This window comes from Jaculus jaculus, chromosome 3, assembly GCF_020740685.1.
Source record: "Jaculus jaculus isolate mJacJac1 chromosome 3, mJacJac1.mat.Y.cur, whole genome shotgun sequence".
NCBI lineage: Eukaryota > Metazoa > Chordata > Mammalia > Rodentia > Dipodidae > Jaculus > Jaculus jaculus.
The window spans coordinates 63,436,540-63,457,176 of NC_059104.1; the positions used below are offsets into that span (position 1 = coordinate 63,436,540).

Sequence of the window (20,637 nt, forward strand, 5' to 3'; positions counted from 1 at the left end):
CGTTAGAGGGCTGGAGAGATGGCTTAGTGGTTAAGCGCTTGCCTGTGAAGCCTAAGGACCCCAGTTCGAGGCTCAGTTCCCCAGGTCCCACGTTAGCCAGATGCACAAGGGGGCGCATGCGTCTGGAGTTCGTTTGCAGAGGCTGGAAGCCCTGGCGCGCCCATTCTCTCTCTCTCCCTCTATCTGTCTTTCTCTCTGTGTCTGTCGCTCTCAAATAAATTAAAAAAAAAAAAAAAAAAGGCGTTAGAGTGTTATGTAGATCCTAAAGCCCAGACCCTGGCACTAGAAGCAGGAAGAATATGCTTGAATTCATAGATGGCCATTTGAGATAAAACCAGGTGCACTATGACTTGGATGAAAAGCACTCTTTTGAAACCTCCTCCCTCTAAGACACAAGTTACAGGGATCCACTTGTCTCTGTCTTGCTGCTACCCTGGGTGATGCCTCTGACCCAGGATGGTAGTATTGACGTAGATATATCTACGTTTGTCTATCTATATCTGTGAAATTGGTTTCTTAGCATCTTCCACCTACTCATCAGTTTTTTCACACTGGATTTTTCTGAAACAATAATTTAAGGCATTAGTGATTTTGGACATTATTAACTTAAAAAGAGATTAGGAAACCAGAGTTTTTTTTTTTTTTCTAAGATGTACTTAAAATTCTGAACTATAAGACCTCTTAATGTACAAGTGATGCTAACAAATATCCATATACTGAGCATCTGTGTCCAACCTCGTCTCCAGCTGAGCACAATGAATACTCTCCACAATCTGAGTTTAACCATTTTCAGTGGTAGCTGTGCTTCTGAGTCATGGAACAAAGCTGATTATGTAACTGCCTAAGCCATTTGAAGTGTTAACCATAGTAAGCCATGATAAGCCATGCTAAGACTATTAATGTCAGACATAATGAGATTACTAATATCAGGTTTTATATCAGCTCCATACTTACTGAATGTTAAGCGCATAGAAAGGTGAGGAGAAAATGAATTTGAAATATTTTCTTGATGTTGCTGCTTTGAAATCATTTAATTCTACAAGTGAATAATTTAAAACTCTACACTTAATAATTGAAATCTTCTTTTGTTTCTATATATTTGAGTCAATTCAGCCATTAAAGAGAGCACTTTGATCTTAAAGAGTGATTGACTTATTTCTAAGGACATATTTGCCTTCCAATGAGGAAACACTGGTTAATACTTCTTTTAAGAGTTTGATTGTATGTTTGCCTTATGTGATGTTATGACTTTAATTTAATCCCAAAATAGGAATATAGAACTTCTAGATTGAAAAGTGAACAAAAATTTTACTCACTGTAACACTTTAAAATATGTTACTTAATGACAAGGGAGAATGATGGCTTTGCCTAGAGAAAAGAAAAAAGTGAATGAAATATTTGAAGCATTAAATATAAAACATTGTTGTGAATATTAATATTTATGGGCTACTATGAAGAAGTTATAAAAAAGCAAGCACTAATAAAAGTTTGAAATGGACTATGTTTTTAATATTTCAACAATTTAAATAATTGAAAATTCAATTGTTTCTTTTCTTCTAAATTTTTACTTTGTAGGGTAGTGACAACATTATAAACAGGCCTTTATGAGTATAATATACATTTGATTTAAATATTCTCCCATAAGCATTGCTACTGTCTACTTAATTCTGTCCACTGTAGGACTGGAAGGTATCAATGGATAACTGATTCAGAAAAAAATGCAAGAAAGATATAGAGAAAGAAAAAAGAGAGAGAAAGAAAGAGAAAGGAAGGAAGAAAAAGAAAAAAAAAGGCAGGGAGTCATTAAGACAGGCTTCTTACTCTGGGTGGTTGCTGTTAAGAGTCCAAAGGATTTTCACAGTATGCTGTCCCACCGTGTTGTTGGTTGGCTCTGTATTCCACATTGTCCTGCCTACATGTTACTTTTTCATTCCAATGCACTTTTTTAGTTCAGTCACAGTTTTTTCCAGTTGCTGGATGTTCCACTGCCATTGTCGTCTATTTGACTGAAGCTTGTTCACCTGACAGTGTAAACGCTTAAGAATTGCATCATATCTCTTATGTTGTACCTATTAAAAGAAGACAGCACATCAACAGTGCTTGTGAGAATAGACAGTAAATGCCATAAAAGATATTCTGTTGACTAGAGGGAAGCACTTAATTAGAAGCTATACATTATAAATAGTGATAATGTATAAACAGGATTTGTGTAAGTATCCAACAAATTATATGTCAGAAGTACTGAGAATTTTCTACATATAATTAAATTCTCATCATATCTTATAATATGGATATTATTACCTTCATTTATGGGTAAATAAACTTTAAAAATCACAGAGCAATTTGACCAAGATTTCATGGCTATCTATTATGGACATATACTGGTATCTCATTACAACAAAATAGTTATTTTTAAATAAACTGATGCAATGATAGAATATGGCTGGAGTGGGCTATAGAGATGGCTTAGTGACTAAAGTGCTTGCTGCAAAGCCAAAGGATCCAGGTTCAATTCCCCAGGATGCATGCACAAAGTGGTACATGCATCTGTTTGCAGCAGCTGGAGGCTCTGCTATACCCATTGTCTTTGTCTCTTCTCTCCATTTCTCACTGATTATAAATAAATAAAATAAGATATTTTGAAAAGAAATATGCCTGGAGTAACTATCTATTTATTCATATATATGACTATACATATGAATAATATATAATACACACACACATACACACACACACACACACACACACACACACGTATGAGAGAGAGAGAGAGAGAGAGAGACGTAATAAGTGAGGAAAGTAGTTTAGGTATTCAAAGACTGATTTTCTTGTTCATTACCAACCTTATGAAAACATGGCCTCCAGTAAGGTAGTTTCCCCTATAAGGAGAAGCAGTACTGTGACTGACATAAATTACCTGGTCTTTCTGAAAGTTTTTCTTATTCTTGTAATAAAATGACTCCCTAACTCTGGGACACTAATAAGTTTCTAAGTACATAAGGCCAAAATGAAGTTTTGGTCCAGAGGTAACTTCATGAAGGCAAAGGTCACCATGTGGCTTCCAAAGGGGATTTGTTTAGCTTCTGCTGGTAGGAAGCTGACTTTGAAAACTTGAATACCATTAGATAGCTAAGAGTAGTACCTTTTCAGAGAATAAGATGCTTTCACCTGTAGGAAATGCATATTTGATAGCTAGGCAAAAATTAGAACAAGAGAATCATATGTAGTACCCCCAAAACACACTGACAAGGGATTAAGAGTCCATAGGTTAACACTGGCCTCATCTCCTGTACTTTTTCTTCGTTCCCTACCTTCCAGACAACTGCACATCTACTCCCTAAGCCCAGCCTATTCCTACCTCAAGAATTTGGCACTTAATTTGCCTTTCGTCTGAGAGCTTTCTCAGATATCTATACGACTAGTTCCTTCATGTATTTCAGGTTTTGCCAAAAGAAACTTTCTCAGTAAAGCTTTTGTTAGCTGCAAGATCAAGTGTTTGACCTCATATTATAAATTACCTATCCATTTTCTGTGCTCTGTTTCTTGTCCTTAACCCCTTTTTTCCCTCCCTCTCTTCTTCCCTCCCTTCCTTCCTTCCTTCCTTTTTCCAGGTAGGGTCTCACTCTAGCTCAGGCTGACCAGGAATTCACTGTAGTCTCAGGTGGCCTCCAACTCACAGTGATCCTTCCTACTTCTGCCTCCAAAGTGCCGGGATTAAAGACATGTGCTACCATGCCTGGCTCCTTAACTCTATTCTTAAATAACATGCTATGTGTGCTACTATTTTAATGGCTTTCTCTCCAGCTATAATTGAAAATTCCATGACAATAATTTTCATTCATGTACTTTGTCACTCTATCTTCAAAACCTAAAAATAATTGGCAGATGGTTGGCATTCAATAAATTTGTTGAATGAATTACTGAATAAACAATGAGGCAATTTTTGTAGTCACCTGCCTTAGAATTAACTACCTTAAGACCTTTAATATTAAATGAACTGCTACCATGTTTTGAGAAGAATGTATGTACAATGTATGTATAAATTTTGTATTATTCAGAGTTTCACTGTATATGTAACACATATGTAACTACTTACAATGGAGAAAATGCTGCATTTAATACTTGAGCTCCATTACTTTCATTTGAACATTTCATGAAATGTCTCTGCATGAGCTATCTAATCTAAAACACTTAAATGTTTCTATAGAAATGAAAATGTAGATGTGTTAGTGGCAATGTCAATGACTTCTGACAAATTTAAACACTCTTGTGCAAATCCATAGATCATTATAGTATAGTATATATGGTATTTTACTGGGCTAGCCAGTGTTCTGGTGCTGTGACAAATACCTAAGAAAATCAGTTAGCTCATGGTTTCAGAGACTTCAGTCTATTGTCAGTTAGCCCTGGACTAGCCTTCAGTAAAGGAGTCTTTTGGTGAGACACTTCATACACAATGCATAAATCTATTATACAAATATACCACAGGTTATTTATCCCATGTCCTTTCTATGGCATTTGGGATATTTCTATTTGGAATATACTAAGAATGAAGCCACTATATGACCATACAAGTATTTTTCAGGCACACATTTTTCATTTTTCTCACATAAATGCATAGGAGAGTGTCGTAGTCAGCTCCACACTACTAGGATAAAACTCCAAACAGTAAGCTCCATGCTGCTTGGATGAACCTCCAAGCCAGACATACTTTATGGAAGGAATGGGATTTGAAGTTTACAGATCCAGGGGAAGTTCCATAGTGGTGGAAGAGGTTGGCCCCCTTTCACAAATCCAAGCAGAGAGGTGTACCCATAAACAAACAGCATAAAACAAGCAGCCAAAACAGCAAGGAACCCGGCAGAGCTCAAGTGCTTTGTAGACCTTTGGGCTAGAAATCAGAGTTGCCACCAGTGACACCTCCTCCAGCCAGGCAGTTGATAACAAGCTTTTTAATAAAAGCACCCCAGTCTATTGGGGGATATTCAAACTAGTACAGAGAGGAATTGTTGGGAAATAAAATAGGTGTATGTTAACCTTTTAATATTTTGGTATAATAAAATTTTCAATTGTTACTAAGAACATTTACTAGTTCCCTTAGTCTTTTAAATTTTTTTTAGTATTTTCTACATAAAAATATGCATTATAATTTACTTTTTTTCCAATATTCATACCTTATATTTTATTCTTGCTTTGTTAATACTGATTAGGATTTCAGGTACAATGTTATGTAGATGGTATAAGATTAGTTATCTTTTCATCTTTGTTTTTATGCAGTTTTAGAGAAGAAACATTTAACATTTCACTAGTTAATAAAATGTCTCTAATGGTAATTATTTATAGATTGCTTTTATCAGGTTGAGGAGTTGTCTTTTGATTTTTAATTTGCTGGGCACTGTTACTATGAATCAGTGTCATGTTGTGCCTAATATTATTTTAGAAACTGTTGATTATGTATCTGTTTTGCTTCTATCATTTTGTTATATATTGAACCCATTGTTTGATTTTTGAAAATTAAAACATTGCAGTTCTGGAATAACTTCCGTTTGTTCATAATGTGTCAGCCTTTTATATATTGCTAAATTCAATTTGAGAAATTTTGTTACAGAGTTTTGCATCAACATGCATGAAAGACATTAATGTATAATTTTATTTCTGGAAGGCTCCTGTTAATGTTTTTCAATCAGGATTGTGCTATCCACCTACAGTGACTTGGGAAGAATTCCCTTATATCTTTTAATGAGTACATTGATTATTACTTCTGCCTTAACTATACCATTACAACTTACCACTGATGATCTTAATCTGGAGCTTTCCTGATGGTTTTAATCATGAATTCAATTGCATTTATTTTTGCATCATCACACATAAAGCTTAATTTGAAATGGCTCATGGGTCTAAACATGAATTAAGTTTCTCCTTGTATTATAGTATTTTATGAAGGAATTTGTTTCATTCTAGTTGTTTGTTGGTAAACAGTTGTTTACATAGGTCCTATTAATTTCATTTCTTGCTCAGTATGTTATACTGGTGAATAAAAACTTTACTAGTTCTTTTAATCTTTAGTTTCAATAATATTATTCTTCTATATGCATTTTATCAATTTATGCTATTTGTTCAATTTATTTATTTATTTATTTATTTATTTGAGAGTGACAGACAGAGAGAAAGACAGATAGCAGGACAGTGATAGAATGGGCGAGCCAGGGCTTCCAGCCACTGCAAACGAACTCCAGACGTGTGTGCCCCCTTGTGCATCTGGCTAACGTGGGACCTGGGGAACCGAGCCTCGAACCGGGGTCCTTAGGCTTCACAGGCAAGTGCTTAACTGCTAAGCCATCTCTCCAGCCCAATTTATGCTATTTGAATTTAAGTTCCTACACTTATTAAGGCTGGATTTCTTCTTTTTCTATCGTGTGTGTGTGTGTGTGTGTGTGTGTGTGTGTGTGTGTGTCTGTGTGTGTGTGTGATGACTTGACTAGTGATTTGAAGTTAGGGCTGAGGAAGATGGAACAGGTTGGTCAAGGGATACAATGTTTGGTGTACAATAGCAGAGTAGAGTGGGTACACTGATAACTATTTAAGGTGATAGATAGGATAACCACCCTGATTTGGTTATTACAGTGTATATTTGAATTAAAACACCAAATTTTACTTTAGAAATATGTGCAGTTGTTGGGTAAAAATAAAGCAAAAAGTTATTTTTAAAAGTTGCCGTAAGAATTTTAGTATGTATCCTAAACGTATCACAATTGATGTTCAGGCTTTTTTTTTTTTCTTTATTTTTTTTTAGATAGGGTCTCACTCAGGTTGACCTGGAATTCACTATGTACTCTTAGGCAGTCCTTGAATTTATATCAATCCTCCTGCCTTTGTCTCTGGAGTGCTGGGATTAAAGGCATGCATTACCATGCTGAGCCTCTATTTTCAATTAATATTAATACCAGTTCATATAAAACATAAACTTTTTAGCAAAGATCTATTATTGAGGTATATTTTATGGCATGTTATACCATCCAAAATACATTTTTATCTTTATTTTACACTGTTAGTTGACTTAAGTAATTTAAGTCATTCTTATTTACCCATATATTTTCCATTTCAATTCCTTCATAGTATTATTTCCTTTCAGCAAAAGAACATTACTTAGTATTTCTTGTATGCAAGTCTGTTAGAAACAAAGTTTACCAATTTTAGCTTATCTGAAGATTTATTTCACTCTTACTTCTGAAAAAAAAAAAATTTCCTAGGACATGTGGCAATTTGAATGGATTTTCCGCAATAGATTCAGTTTTATTAAAGCTTAAATTTCCAGCTACCTGGATGGAGGAGGTGTCACTGGGCAGATGTTAGGGCCCAGCCCTAAGGTGTGGTGGTGGATTTGACATTTCAATCTAAAGATATGCAAAGTGCCTAGTTCTGCCTGGAGTCCCTGAAGTGTGGTATGTGGTGTGGCTTTTTTCTCTGTAAGAGGGGGCCAAGTTCTGCCATTTTGGAACTTCCTCTGGATCTGTAAGCTTCAATAAAATATCCCTTCCTCCATAACTTTGCCTAGTTTGGAAGTTCATCTCAGTGACCTGAAGTTGTCTACTACAAGACATAAAATTCTTATTCAATGGATTTTTTTCTTTCCTTTTTTTTGGTATTTAAAGCATGTGTACCCTCCTCTATCATATTTCATTGATACATGGACTGGCTTGAGTGCCCCAGTGAGCCCCAGAGAACATCCTGTCTATGTGGATGCTGGGAATTGAACTCAGGCCTTCATGCTCAAGAATCATGCACTCTTAACCATAGAGCCATCTTCCCAACCCCTTCTCAATACTTTAATGAGACCTTATATTGTTTTTAATAGTTATCAGTATTTCTACTTTTAACAATCATTAATTAGTCTCATCATTGCTCTTATATATTTAATATTGGATTTAGTATTTTTTATTGTATTTGTCTTTCAATATCTTCATTATAATGACCTCAGATATAGTTTCCTCTGTATTTATACTGCTTAGACTTTACTAAGTTTGTTGAATTCTCAAGTTATATTACTTGTTTAGAAAATTCTTTGCCAAGATTTTAAAATTAATTATTTTTAATTAATTAATTAATTTAAGAGGGAGAGAATGGGTGCATCAGGGCCTCCAGCCACTACAGTGGACTCTAGATGTATGCACTCCCTTGTGCATTTGGCTTACGTGGGTCCTGGAACATTGAGCCAGGATCCTTTGGCTTTGCAGGCAAACACCTTAACCACTAAGCCATCATTCCAGCACATCCTCAAATATTTATTGATTCCATTTTTGTCTTTCTTTTTTGAGAATAAAAGTTCATTTGTGTCAAATTGTTTAATATGGTCCCATGATCATTGAAGCTCCATAAATTTTCATGAATTTTAAATTTTTTTCTCGTTATGCTTTGTCTAATGATTTGGGTTTTCTTCTAGATTGGGAAAACCTTGCTCTTTCTGTTGTATCTAACCTGCTATTATTTCTACTCCATATAGATTTTTATTTCAACAATTTGTTTTTCCATTCCAAAATGTACATTTGGTTCTTTTATTTAATTAAAATCTCCTCTCTTAGTTCATTACATCCATTATTATACCCATTTTTGTCTTTTAGAATGTTTAACATACCTGTTTTCAGTCTTTGTCTCAACTTTTGATTCAAATTGTTCCTATTTTTGCAAGTTACTTTTATTTATTTTATACTAACTATACTCTTTGCTATGAGTAGCAATTTTTTTCTCAGATCTACTAGTGTCTTAGTATTAATTGAACACTGTATTTTTTGTTATCTCTAGATTTTTATTTTCTAAAAGCGTTAATTTTTTTGTTCTAACAGTCAGCTAAATTACTGCGGGGTCATCCTGAACTAGTGAAAGTCTATTGCATACTAGGTAGCATATGCTTGGTAGACTTAGATCTTCTTGTTAATGTAGTTTTTGTCTCTGTTCTTAGTTCTATATACGGTTGTTATGGTTTGAATGGGAAATGTTCTCCAAAGGTTTAAGTATTTGAGCCCTTAGTTCCCAGCTGATGGCACTGTTTTGGGAGGACATGGAACCTTTTGGACAGGGAACTTACCTGGTGATATAGGTCACTAAAGGCAGGCCTTTAAAGTTTATACAGTGGCCTTGTCTCCATCTCTCTGTTTCCTGTCTGTAACCATGATGTGAGAAGTTCCAGCAGCATACTTTTGCTGCCACGAACACTACTCTGGTGTGAAGGACTGCACCTCCTGAACTATAAGCCAGAATAAATCCTTCCTCCCTTAAACTGTTTCTGCCATGCACATGGTCACAATGAGGTTAAAAAGTAACTAATATAGGTCATCTTTACTACTAAGATTTGGCAGTAAACACAACTATAGGTACTCTAATTGACAGATTCTGAAATCTCTATTCAATTTATCCACATTCTAAATACTGTTTCCAGATTATGCTTTTTGGAGTTATATTCCCCATGGAAATGCAGTTCAAGGTAAAGGCAAGGCTTTGAAGAGAATTAATAACCCAGGCTGAGGTTCCTAATTAAACTAAATTTAATACTTACCCAAATAACATCATAGGGAAGGGAATCTATTTTAAAAAGCTTAAAATTATTTCAAACATATTGTTAGCTATGTTTATAATTATTAAGAGAAAGAATTAAGCAATACAAAGCTTAGAACTCATTTTATAATACTATACTGCAAATCTTGGTGCAAAGAGTATATGCACTATGGTGCTTTTTCCAATAGCCCTTTTAATAATGAAAAAATGGAAACTGATTAAATGTTCACAAGTTACAGCATGATGATGTAAATTAAAGTATGGTAATATGGTGGGCAATTTTGTACTAGTTGAAAAGAATAAGGTGACTCAATATGTACTTAAATGAAAAATTTATCAAGAGAGATTACTGAATAAGTCAGTTGCAAAATTATGTGTGGTCCATTTATATAATTTCTTATTCATGGCTTGTTGAGATGTGTGTGTGTGTGTGTGTGTGTGTGTGTGTGTGTGTGTGTGTGTACCATAATAAGAGGTGAAACTGATGAGAAAGAATAATAAATGATTTTAAGTGAACTATAACCTTCCTTATAATACTTTAATACTTATTAATGAGAAAATAGTTCTAGAAATTTAAAGCATTTAAAAATATGACTTAAAGTATCCAACAGATCTGGATTCATAACTTTTTCTGTATACTACTATATGTTACTTAAATTGATACAATTCTATAAGTGATTATGAAGACTTAAATGACATACCATATATACACACATACGTACATACATACATACATACATGCATACATATATACATACATATATTTGGAAGATATCAGGAATTCAAAAAGTACCTAATAACATTTAGGTCTTTTCATAAAATAGAGCAAATTGTTATCATGTTATCTAGCTATCTCCTTGAATAATTCTTATCTGGTCATTAGGTCACCTTTTTTCCTTTTACTGCTTTGAGCTTTTTCATAGGATTTGCTCTGTAATCATTTCTATTGCTGACAACAATAAATAAATGTATTTGTCAGTTGTGTGGATGCATGTTGTATACCATCAAGTAAAACATGCTTCGTTTGTGACCTGTAGTGGCTCTGAAGTGCACTAATTTTTCTCTATCCTTTAAAATTTTTAGAACAGATTGTGGAAAATTTAGATAAGAGTAAGCCATCAATGTAAGACACAATGTCTGTTATCACAAAATATTGCTTGCAGCAATCATTATTTGCTAAAAACATCTTAAATATTCTAGTTTCTTCTTGGACTTGGAAAATAACACTTTTTATGCTTTGAACTAAAAATCACTGAGCATTGCTTAATGCTTTGTGTTTGAGGCTTTGTGCTTGTCTGCTTTGTATTTATGCTGCCTCTATTTTCTGTCAGTGACTCATAGCTTATCACTATTCTTTCTTATCTTTAGCTCCCTTCTTCTAAAATATATAAAGCCAGGAAACACACATGAAAAGAAAGGCATAGGGGATAACTATTTGGGAAAATTTTAAAATTCAGGTATGGCCTAGAAATACTAAAAACATTTATTTAGCAGAAAAAAAAAAAATTCAAAAGCCCTTTCTACTTTCTTCAGCCCCAAATGTAAAAGCAATAGTAATGTAAAAATGAAAATATGCAATGCACAAGTGTTTGAAAGTATCAGGGATTAGAACAAAGAATATTATACTTCAAACAAAAATGAAAATGACATTTCAACTGCCCCAAGGCCATGGCTAAAGATATTCAGAAAGGACAGGAAGGAAAAAAAAATACTTAGGAGAAATAAGTAATAAAAAAATCTTCTGATCAGGGACTCTGCCCAGCCTCTCCCCCAGTCCCTGCTCCCACCTACCTTCTTGGACCCCTGGTCCCAGCCCCCACCACCACCACCACCAAGCTCTCTGCCCTGACCCTACTCCCCAAAGGGAAAAAAATCTATTGGTATTTGCATTATTCCTTCTTAAAAAATTGGTTGTGTTAGTGTAGCGATCCAAAACTGGTCATAGTGCTGAAAGTAAGTTTCTAATGTGTGCTTAGCCCAAAACAGGACTTACCTATCCTCCCCCCATACACACACCATACACACACCCAGGGCTCAGAGAACATCACAAAAGCAAGGACAGAATTAATATAAAAGCTTGAGGACAGGGAGAACTTTTGTGAAACTATGTTTTCCTGAAATGACAAGGCAATTACACTCATGAACTCATAACAGCTGAGGTTACCTGCACATGATGGGGCCAGTTAACAGTCTGTTCTTTACAGCAGAGAGGCTTATGAGGCCACTCCTATCCCTGAGGAGCTAGTTATAATAAATGGTTGCTGGAAGATTTAGAGTTATTCTCTTTAGTGATATAGCCAGTGGTAAGTGATGGGAAGAAAAGGGGTAACTCAACAGTGCAATAGTGGTACCTAAGTTATGTGGGTAATCAATTGCTCTCTGACACGACATAAGACCCACTCAGTGGGATGGAATTCATGTGTGGTACTGAGAACCATGAACCATGTCAAAAGCCTATGACTTTGAAGGTCAAAGACCTTACAGGGAAGCATCCATTGTTCTTTGCCTAAATGGAGAGGTTATGTCTATCAAAGCCCACCCCCTTCTACACCCACCATCCCCCCCCCCACGCACACACACATATATATCCCCTTTGATCCATGCTGCTCTCATTCTTGGTTACAGATGGCAGCAAATACCAAAAAGACCAAAAATCCATCAAAATGATAAGAAGAGAAAACTGAGTACCTCACATGAAATGAATCATATTTATTACACTGGCCAGAAGCTGCCAAGAAATCAGCACTAAAGATTTCCAACATACCCTCCAAGGCTCAAGGATCATTGAAGACAATGGAGGAGAAAGAATTTAAGAGTCAAAGGGCAGGAAAGTGAATTGTGAGGAATTGTCCTTCCCATAGGATAGACTGGTGCATTCATGATCCCACAGTGAATACTGATACCCACATTGGGGGGGGGAGGGTTAGTGGAATAGAAGTGGGGAAGAGGGTATAAAGGAGGATAACCCAATGGAAATGCAATCCATTAATATTATATTCATATATTAAAGTTTCCAGTGGAACTAGGTGTGTAAGAGTGGATGACATAGGGTGCATATAATCAAAATGTAATATATATGTGAAAGAAAATATCAAAAAGCAAACAATCTTTAAAATATTGTAAGCTTCCTGAAGATAAAACCAAAAAAAATCATTGTTTTGATAAGTTTACTTATATCAATGATCAATTCCTAGCAAGCAGTACTTGAAACTGCTGAAAAAATACTGTCAAGACATTAATGTGACTGACTGTATTAGTCCTTGAGTTTATAATTATCATGAAGGATCTTTATTTAAATATTTGTTATAAAATATTGTGATCAAATTCACAACTACTTTAAAATATATTAAAAGTAACAGAACTACAAGTAAAACAAAGGATCTTAATAGAGACATCATAATGGAAGCTCGAAAGTTACTATATTTCATGGCAAGAAATATATGATGAGAACATTAAAGATGAAAATTATGATTCTTCACAACCTATCATTGGTGGCCACTATCAGGACAATTTATTCTTTGAAATACCAATGTAAAATTTTATTTATTTGCATGTATGCATATGTTCATGTGCATGTATGTGTGCATGTGTATGGTATGTGTATACATGGGCACACCAGGATCTCTTGTCCCTCCAAAGAAGTGCCCATCTAGCTTTACATTGGTGGCTATGGAATTAAAACTGGGCAGGCTCTCTTTCTAAAATAAATAAAGAAACAAATATAAAAAATAAATGGGCTGGAGAGATGGCTTAGTGGTTAAGGTGCTTGCCTATGATGTGGCATTCTCCAACTCCCACATAAGTCAGATGTGGCACACAACTCTGGAGTTCAGTTAAAGTGGCTGGTGGTCCTGGCTTGTCAATTCTCTCTCTCATAAAAATTAAATAAAAACTGGGCAGACAAGCTTTGCAAGCAAGCACCATTATCATCTGAGGCATCTCCATAGCCCCAACTTAGACTTAGACTATAGTTCTGTCAAAATGGAGAGTTCTTCCTATCCCTATTTGTGGTGGTTTGAAGGCATGGCCCCATAGACACAGGCATTTTTTTTTTTTTTAGTTTTTATTTTATTTTATTTATGAGAGAGAGAGAAAGAGAGAGAGAGAGAGAGAGAGAGAGAGAGAGAGAGAGAGAGAGAGAGAATAGCACACCCAGGCCTCTAGCCACTAAAAACAAACTCCAGATGCATGTACACCTTGTGTATCTGGCTTATGTCTATACTGGGGAATTAAAGTTGGGTCCTTAGGCTTCACAGGCAAGTGCCTTAACTGCTGCTAAGCTATCTTTATGACCCCCCCTTTTTACATCTTATTTATTGATTTGATAGAGAGAAAAATGGGTGAGCCAGATCCTCTAGTCACTACGACTCAGGCATTTGGCATATTTTTGTAATTTTTTAATGAGTGTGTGTATGAGAAAGAGAGAGGGGCCCATAAAGGCCTCCAGCCACTGTGATCAAACTCCAAACACTTGTGACACCTTGTATGCATATGCAATTTCACATGCTTGTGTCACCTTTTGTGTCTGGCTTACATGGGACATGGAGAGTCAAAGATGGGTCCTTAGGCTTCACAGGCAAGCACCTTAACCACTAAGCAATCTCTCCAGCCCGACTCAGAAATTTTTGATTAAGATTAAACTTCCTACTTAAGTTTACAGCAGCTTGCTGGAGGAGGTTTCACTGGGGGGTGGATCTTCGAATCCAGCCCTAGTAGGTGTAGAAAGCAATTTTTGAGCTATTGCTGTTTTGTTGCTTGCTGCTGCGATCAGCTGTTTCCTCTGCTGTGGGTGCTAAAGTGAGCCAGCTTCCCCCATCACTGATGCTGTTTCCCTTGGAATCTGTAAGCCTGAAATAAGCCCCTTTCTCCTATAAGCTGCTTCTGATTGGATGTCTGTCCCAGTGATGAAAGGTAACTGAGACAGGAAAATTGGTACTGAAAAGGGGGGTTGTTGCTGTGCCAAATCTAACCATGTGTTTTTTGGTCTTTGGAAAATATTTACTGGAGGTACTTTGGACTCAAGAAGCCTCATAACACTGTAAGCTGAGCTAGATAGGCTATTCTGGTGAGGGTTTGGAAATTCTAAATGCAGAGAGAATTGAGGACTGAGAAGGCTTGGTTTATGAACTTTCACAGGGGAAAAAGAGAACTTTGTTGCAACTGGGCTGCTGGCATACAGGTTGACTGAAATTTTATGCCCATGCCTTTAAAATTTGGTCAAGGTTGAAATCAAAAGTAATGGACTAGGAAGAGAAAGGAAGGGAGGATGGTACTTAATAGGTTGTTATTGTATATACGTAAGTACAATGATTGAGATGGGGAGGTAATGGTAATATGATGGAGAATGGAATTTCAAAGGGGAAAGTGTGGGTGGGGGAGGGAGGGTATTACCATGGGATTTTTTTTATAACCATGGAAAATGTTAATAAAAATTAAATAAATAAATAAATAAATTAAATTAAAAAAAAAGAGTCCAAGCTTAAGCCCAAAATAAAGCTCCTCGCCTTTGCATAAAAAAAAAAGTAACGGACTAGTACACTTGGAAGCAGAAGGTATGGAACAGAAAAATATAAAAGATATGGTTTATCATGGGAAAAAATTGATACAAATTTGAAGCTACTGGCACAGAGACTGGTTTTAGGTTGCTTAAGCTACAATTTTTAAGTCCATTACTACCATTAAGGGTTGGCCCATTGCTTTGCATTGAGACAATGGAAAAGATGACTGAAGTTAAAATCCACCCACGGAAGGCTCAAATAAGTAAGAATACAAATTCATTTGCAAGAAGGTGGCCAAAGGAAGATTTCTAAAGAGCATCCTGTTCTTTAGCTTATTCTGAGGGCCCCCACCACACACATACACCCTGGAATTTTCCCTGGACTGCACAACCAAGCTAGAGGGGTGTAATCGACAATCCAAAGACTTTCATCATTAGCTATGGATAGTGGATTAAACTGAAGATGTGGTAAGACAGCTTCCTACTCAACTGTTTGTACTTCCCCTGGAATCTATAAGCCTAAAATCAACACTTTCCTTCCATATTCTGCTTCTGGCTAGATGTCTGCCCTAGTGACAAAAGGTAATTGTAACACTATTCTTCCTAATAAGCACAACTAAGAAATATAAACATCAAATTTGAAAGTAACATCTGAAAGTACTGAAAAGTTGGGAGAGAACAAAGCAATATGGCTAAGGAATTCATGACCCCAAGTAATGACACAAATTTCCCTTCCCCTATATAACAGAAGGATTATAGCGAAGATAGCAATCTAGAAGTGTTAATAAATACAGGTAAGGGTAGGGTCACAAGGAAAGTCTGCTCTCTCTTGCCAAATAATGAAGAAAATGGCAGCCTCACAAGACAGAAAAATTTCAGGCAGTTATTCCTCTACCCAAGACAAATAGCATAGAACAAATGACCTCTCCACTACTCACACCAGAAAAAAACCACTGAAAAGTCTAAGCTTTTGTCATTGATAGCAGTACTGAAGCTCTCTAATCTATCTGCTAAGGTAGTATCAGAGGGCTAATTGGGGAATAATGACTTTTAATCCTTTCTGAGCAGTAATAAACCACATCTTTTGGTGTATGTGTAGCCCAGGTGGATCTGCTCAATGTTTATCTTCATCAATTGACAAATAATTCCTCTCCTTGCAGTAAAGTCATAGGAAACCCAGTAAAGTAGTAACTTTTGTCCATATCCAATGGAAACAAGGCAATGTCTAGTGTTAATGGAGGCTATGTGTGGAAGAGTAAGGGACCCTTCCTAATCCAGGACAAGGGCTATCAGCAGAGTCCTAGAGGCCAGCCAATAATTCCACTCCTGGCCTACAGTAGCAAGAAGCCCTTACCCCTCCCATGAAGGTCAATGGAGGCTGTCAAGAAAATCTGTACTTCAACTGTTACTTGGAAGTAATAAAGATCAGGAAGGAGTCTTAAAATTAACATCTTTTTCTGTTTTTATACCATCTATATACTATCTTATTATTTATATCACTTTAATAAATTGATATATAAAAGTATCAAAAGTATAAACAAAAAACTAATTGATATTAGTTTTTAATAAACTATATGATGAAATCATGGTATTTCTTACTGAAAACATATGAAAACAAAAGATTTTATCTTTAAATTCATAAATAGTTTTCTGTTAAGTCAAATTAATTGCATATAAATTAAAATATACTTCCTATTTTACAAATTAATGTATTAAAAGTTTAAATTATTTTATTTTTCCATTAACAGGAAATTTCCTATTTTTTCTCTGTTTATCTAAACAACCATGACAGAAGTTTAGGGTAGTATCTCAATGCTTTAAGAAACCAATTTCACTTTAATTTTTTTGTTATTTTTTCTTGAGGCAGGGTCTCACTCTGTAGCCCAAGCTTTCCTGGAACTTACTGTATAGTCCAGGCTAGCCTGGATCTTATAGCAATTCTCTTGCCAAATGCTGAGATTACAGGCAAGAGTCACCGCACCATCCTCACTTTCTGCTTGTATATTTGTTGTTGGTTTTGTTTTTAACTTGACTCTGCAAATATAAAATCAAAGAGGTTTTGAGTAGCAGTATTTTCTATCGTCCTTGACTCAATTTGAGGGGTCAGATGTCTAGGAATAGTTATCTGATGCCTAAAACATCCATCCTTCTTGAGTGTCCAGCAACTGTTCTTTAGTTATTAATTAAGTATCAAGTGGGTAATGAAATGAGACCTGAAGAATTCCAGAGAATTCTAAACTACGTTTTTCGACAGAGTATTGCTATATAACCCACGCTGGCCTGAAACTCTTGATTTTCCTGTCTCTGCTTCCTAAATTCTAGAATTACAAAGGTACACTACACCTGACATAGACCAGATTTAAATGAGAATATGTGCTCTATTTAAATACTTCACATCTTTGAACATATCACTGAGGGGTGACTCTAAATATCTATTATTTATTTGTTTTTAATTTTGAAAATCCAGAATCAACTATGGAAGTATGAATATATAGCATAGGCTTAAAAAGTACTTTCATAAAATATTTAAGTATAAATAAAACTCACCTCTATTTCTTTTCGTAACTTTTCATGTGTTTTTTTCTCTTCTTCAAGAAAATAAGTTTTTTCAACAATAGATTCTTTTACAGTTATAATATTATTCTTTAGCTTTGAAATGTCCTCCTGTATGTTTATAAAATTTAAATTATATACATAAAAGCAAATAGTCAATATAAAGCTAAGATTTTCAGTGCTTCTAGAATTTAAAAACAACTAGCCAAATCAAGACATAATTTTGAAAAGTAAGACTATAATATTACCTCTACATGTATAGAGGACAGAGAACTTGTATTCAAATAAACCAACCTTGCATACTAAAATCAAGTGAAAAGGAGACATAATAATGGGGCCAACTGCCTAACAATAATGGAATTAATATTTTTAACTTCTCGGTAGTCTTTGAAGAACAGAAATACAAAGATGCTTAAGGTGCTTAAAGATGCCTATTAATTAATTCAGATTGTTTATAACACCATTAAACATATTAAATTGATATGGTCTGGAATTATTGTCATAAAATCTAGAACCTCAATATTTTTATGAATTATACTTCCAACAAATGGATTAAGCACTGTGATTTTATTTGATTATATATTTTTATAAATCTGCATAGGATCTATATAGTTGTTGCCTACCTCACATACTCAAGTTTTTTTTTAATGCATTTGTGTATGTGTGTATGGGCACATGTGCCACAGCACACATGTGGAGGTCAAAGGACAACATTGGGCATCTGTGCTTCCCTTTCTTTGATATAGGGAGTCTTGATGCTGCAAATGTACTGAACTGTAAGATTGTAAAGGAACTAGCCACACTAGTTGATTCCATCTTCCATTCTAGTTGGCAGAGTGGGAGTACAGATGAATGTGCCACTTAGTATCTGGCTTCACCTAGGTGCTAAGGGATTGAACCCCAGCCTGCACTCTTTGCAAGCAATTGCCTTTAATCTATGATCCATCTCTCCAGGCCCTACTTACTCAAGTTGTTTGATTTAGTTGGTTGGTTTTTTTGAGGTGGGGTTTCACTCTAGCCCAGGCTGACCCGGAATTCACTGTGTTCTCTCAAGGTGGCCTGGAACTCTTGGCAATCCTCCTACCTCTGCCTCCTGAGTGCTGGACTTAAAGGCATGCTCCATTATACCCAGCTTAATTTATTTTTTAATTGTGAAAATAGTTTCTGAATGTAGAACAGCTAGTGGTTTTTGACTAGCTATAACTTGTTATTTACTTGATCTACTTACAAAAATAATAAAAAAAAGTTTTAATAATTAGTAATTCAAACCTGTAGTTGTGTTATGTGGTTCCCTTGTGGATTTTGGAGATCATGTGTAAGCTCTTCTTTCATTTTCTTTAGTTTTTTTATGAGATCTTGTTTTTCATGGAGTTCAGTCATAAATGACCATTTGCTTTCTATCTCCCCTAAGCTATCTTTATGTGCTTTTATTTTTTCATAATATGCATTGTGTCTTGTCATTTGCTCCTCAAATTCTTCTTGGGCTGTTTCTGTATCAAATTTAAGCTTTACAGTCTCTGTGTACAGGGTCTTAATTTGAGCTTCCAGCAGTCTACACTGGAGTTTAGAATTCTCTATGGCAGCATCTTGTTGATAAATTTTCCTCTCTGTTTCTTTAGTTTCCGCACCAATAGTTGCTCTCTCTTTTTCAAGTCCATGAAGCTCATTCTGAAATATGTTTTAACATTATCATTATAATCATGGTATTCAGCATGACATTAATCATTATTTTGATCCATATTTCCTATAGAAAAATCACTCACATAATATATATACTTATCAGATAGAAAAATTGATTCATGATAGAAATAATAGTACACAATTATTTTGGACTCTCAGAGGGGTTCCAATGTTATATATTTTTTACATTTTAATATATATTTAATTCTAAATTTTAAAATTCTATCATTTTAAAATCTTGTGTAACATGTTCTCTCTCATATGGGGATCCTAGCTACAGATGACTGGGCTTCTGCGTGAGAATGAAAATACTTAGTAGCAGAGGCCAGTAAGTTGAAAAGGAGACATAAAGGGTGGAGAAAGGAAGGGAGGAGGATACTTAATAGGTTGATATTGTATATATGTAATTACAATGTTTGTAATGGGGAGGTAATATGATTGAGAATGGAATTTCAAACGGGAAAGTGTGGGGGTGGGGAGGGAGGGAATTACCATGGGATATATTTTATAATCATGGAAAATGTTAATAAAAATTTTTAAAAAAATAAATAAAAAGAAAAAAAAATCTTGTGTAAAAGATAATAATTTTAACAATATATTTATGGTTATCAGAAATATACAGTCAAAAGATCATATGATTAAAAATGAGAATGCTTTGAGTTAAGCCAGAAGATGAGGTCTAGTCTTAGTGCTATTTACCAGTTTGTATAATCATGAATAACAAGCTTAATTACTCCAACCAAACTTAAATTTTTTCATTTACAAAATGAGTATATAGATAGCTACTTTGCCTCCCTGGGGCTTAGGCATTGCCAACTGATGCTTCCTTGTTAAAACCTAGTTTTCATGCTACCATTTTTCTCTGGTTTTCCTTAGTTATCTCTGGGAATTTCTTCTCAATCTCAAAAATCCCTTCAAATATAAGGCTTCCTCATTGCACAGTTAGTATAATTTCCTCTTCTCTTTATATACCCCTCAGGGATTCACATCCCTATGCACATCTTGACCAATGTATCTGTTGATTGTTCACAGAATATAAGTGGCTCTTGATGCCACTATATATCTCAACTTCATCATTTCAAAAAAATAAGACTGTCTTCTGCCCTCCTAACCTATTTCCTCTTCTATCAGCTATCTATTGCCTATCTATTTCAGCTATTTATTTCCTTTTTTTATTAGCTACCTATTGTCAGAACTACAACACTTCAGTAACACACAACAACTAGGTATTAAGGTGCTGTCTAGGGAATCCACATGGATAAGAGCAGTTAGGTGTTGCTAGATGGTTCCACTGATTTCGGATGGTTTGCAGAAATGATTGGGGGTTGAGGTGCTTGTTTCTAAAATGGTTTTTAGAG

General features: G+C 35.2%; 1 protein-coding gene across 4 annotated transcripts in view; it reads right to left on the bottom strand.

Annotated features, from left to right (window-relative positions):
- Positions 1-1,548: 1,548 nt before the first annotated feature.
- Ccdc122 (coiled-coil domain containing 122) overlaps positions 1,549-20,637 on the bottom strand; it is a 35,739-nt gene continuing 16,650 nt past the window's right edge. For 3 of the 4 annotated variants that reach the window (XM_045145766.1, XM_045145765.1, XM_045145764.1), the window contains exons 3-5: positions 18,869-19,267; positions 17,594-17,710; positions 1,549-2,069 (exon numbers count right to left, since the gene is read on the bottom strand). In XM_045145766.1, coding sequence (XP_045001701.1) covers positions 1,920-2,069; positions 17,594-17,710; positions 18,869-19,267 — 666 coding nt within the window. In that variant the 3' untranslated portion in view covers positions 1,549-1,919. The remainder of the gene's footprint in view (positions 2,070-17,593; positions 17,711-18,868; positions 19,268-20,637) is intronic. The other variant, XM_045145767.1, reaches the window with a different exon arrangement.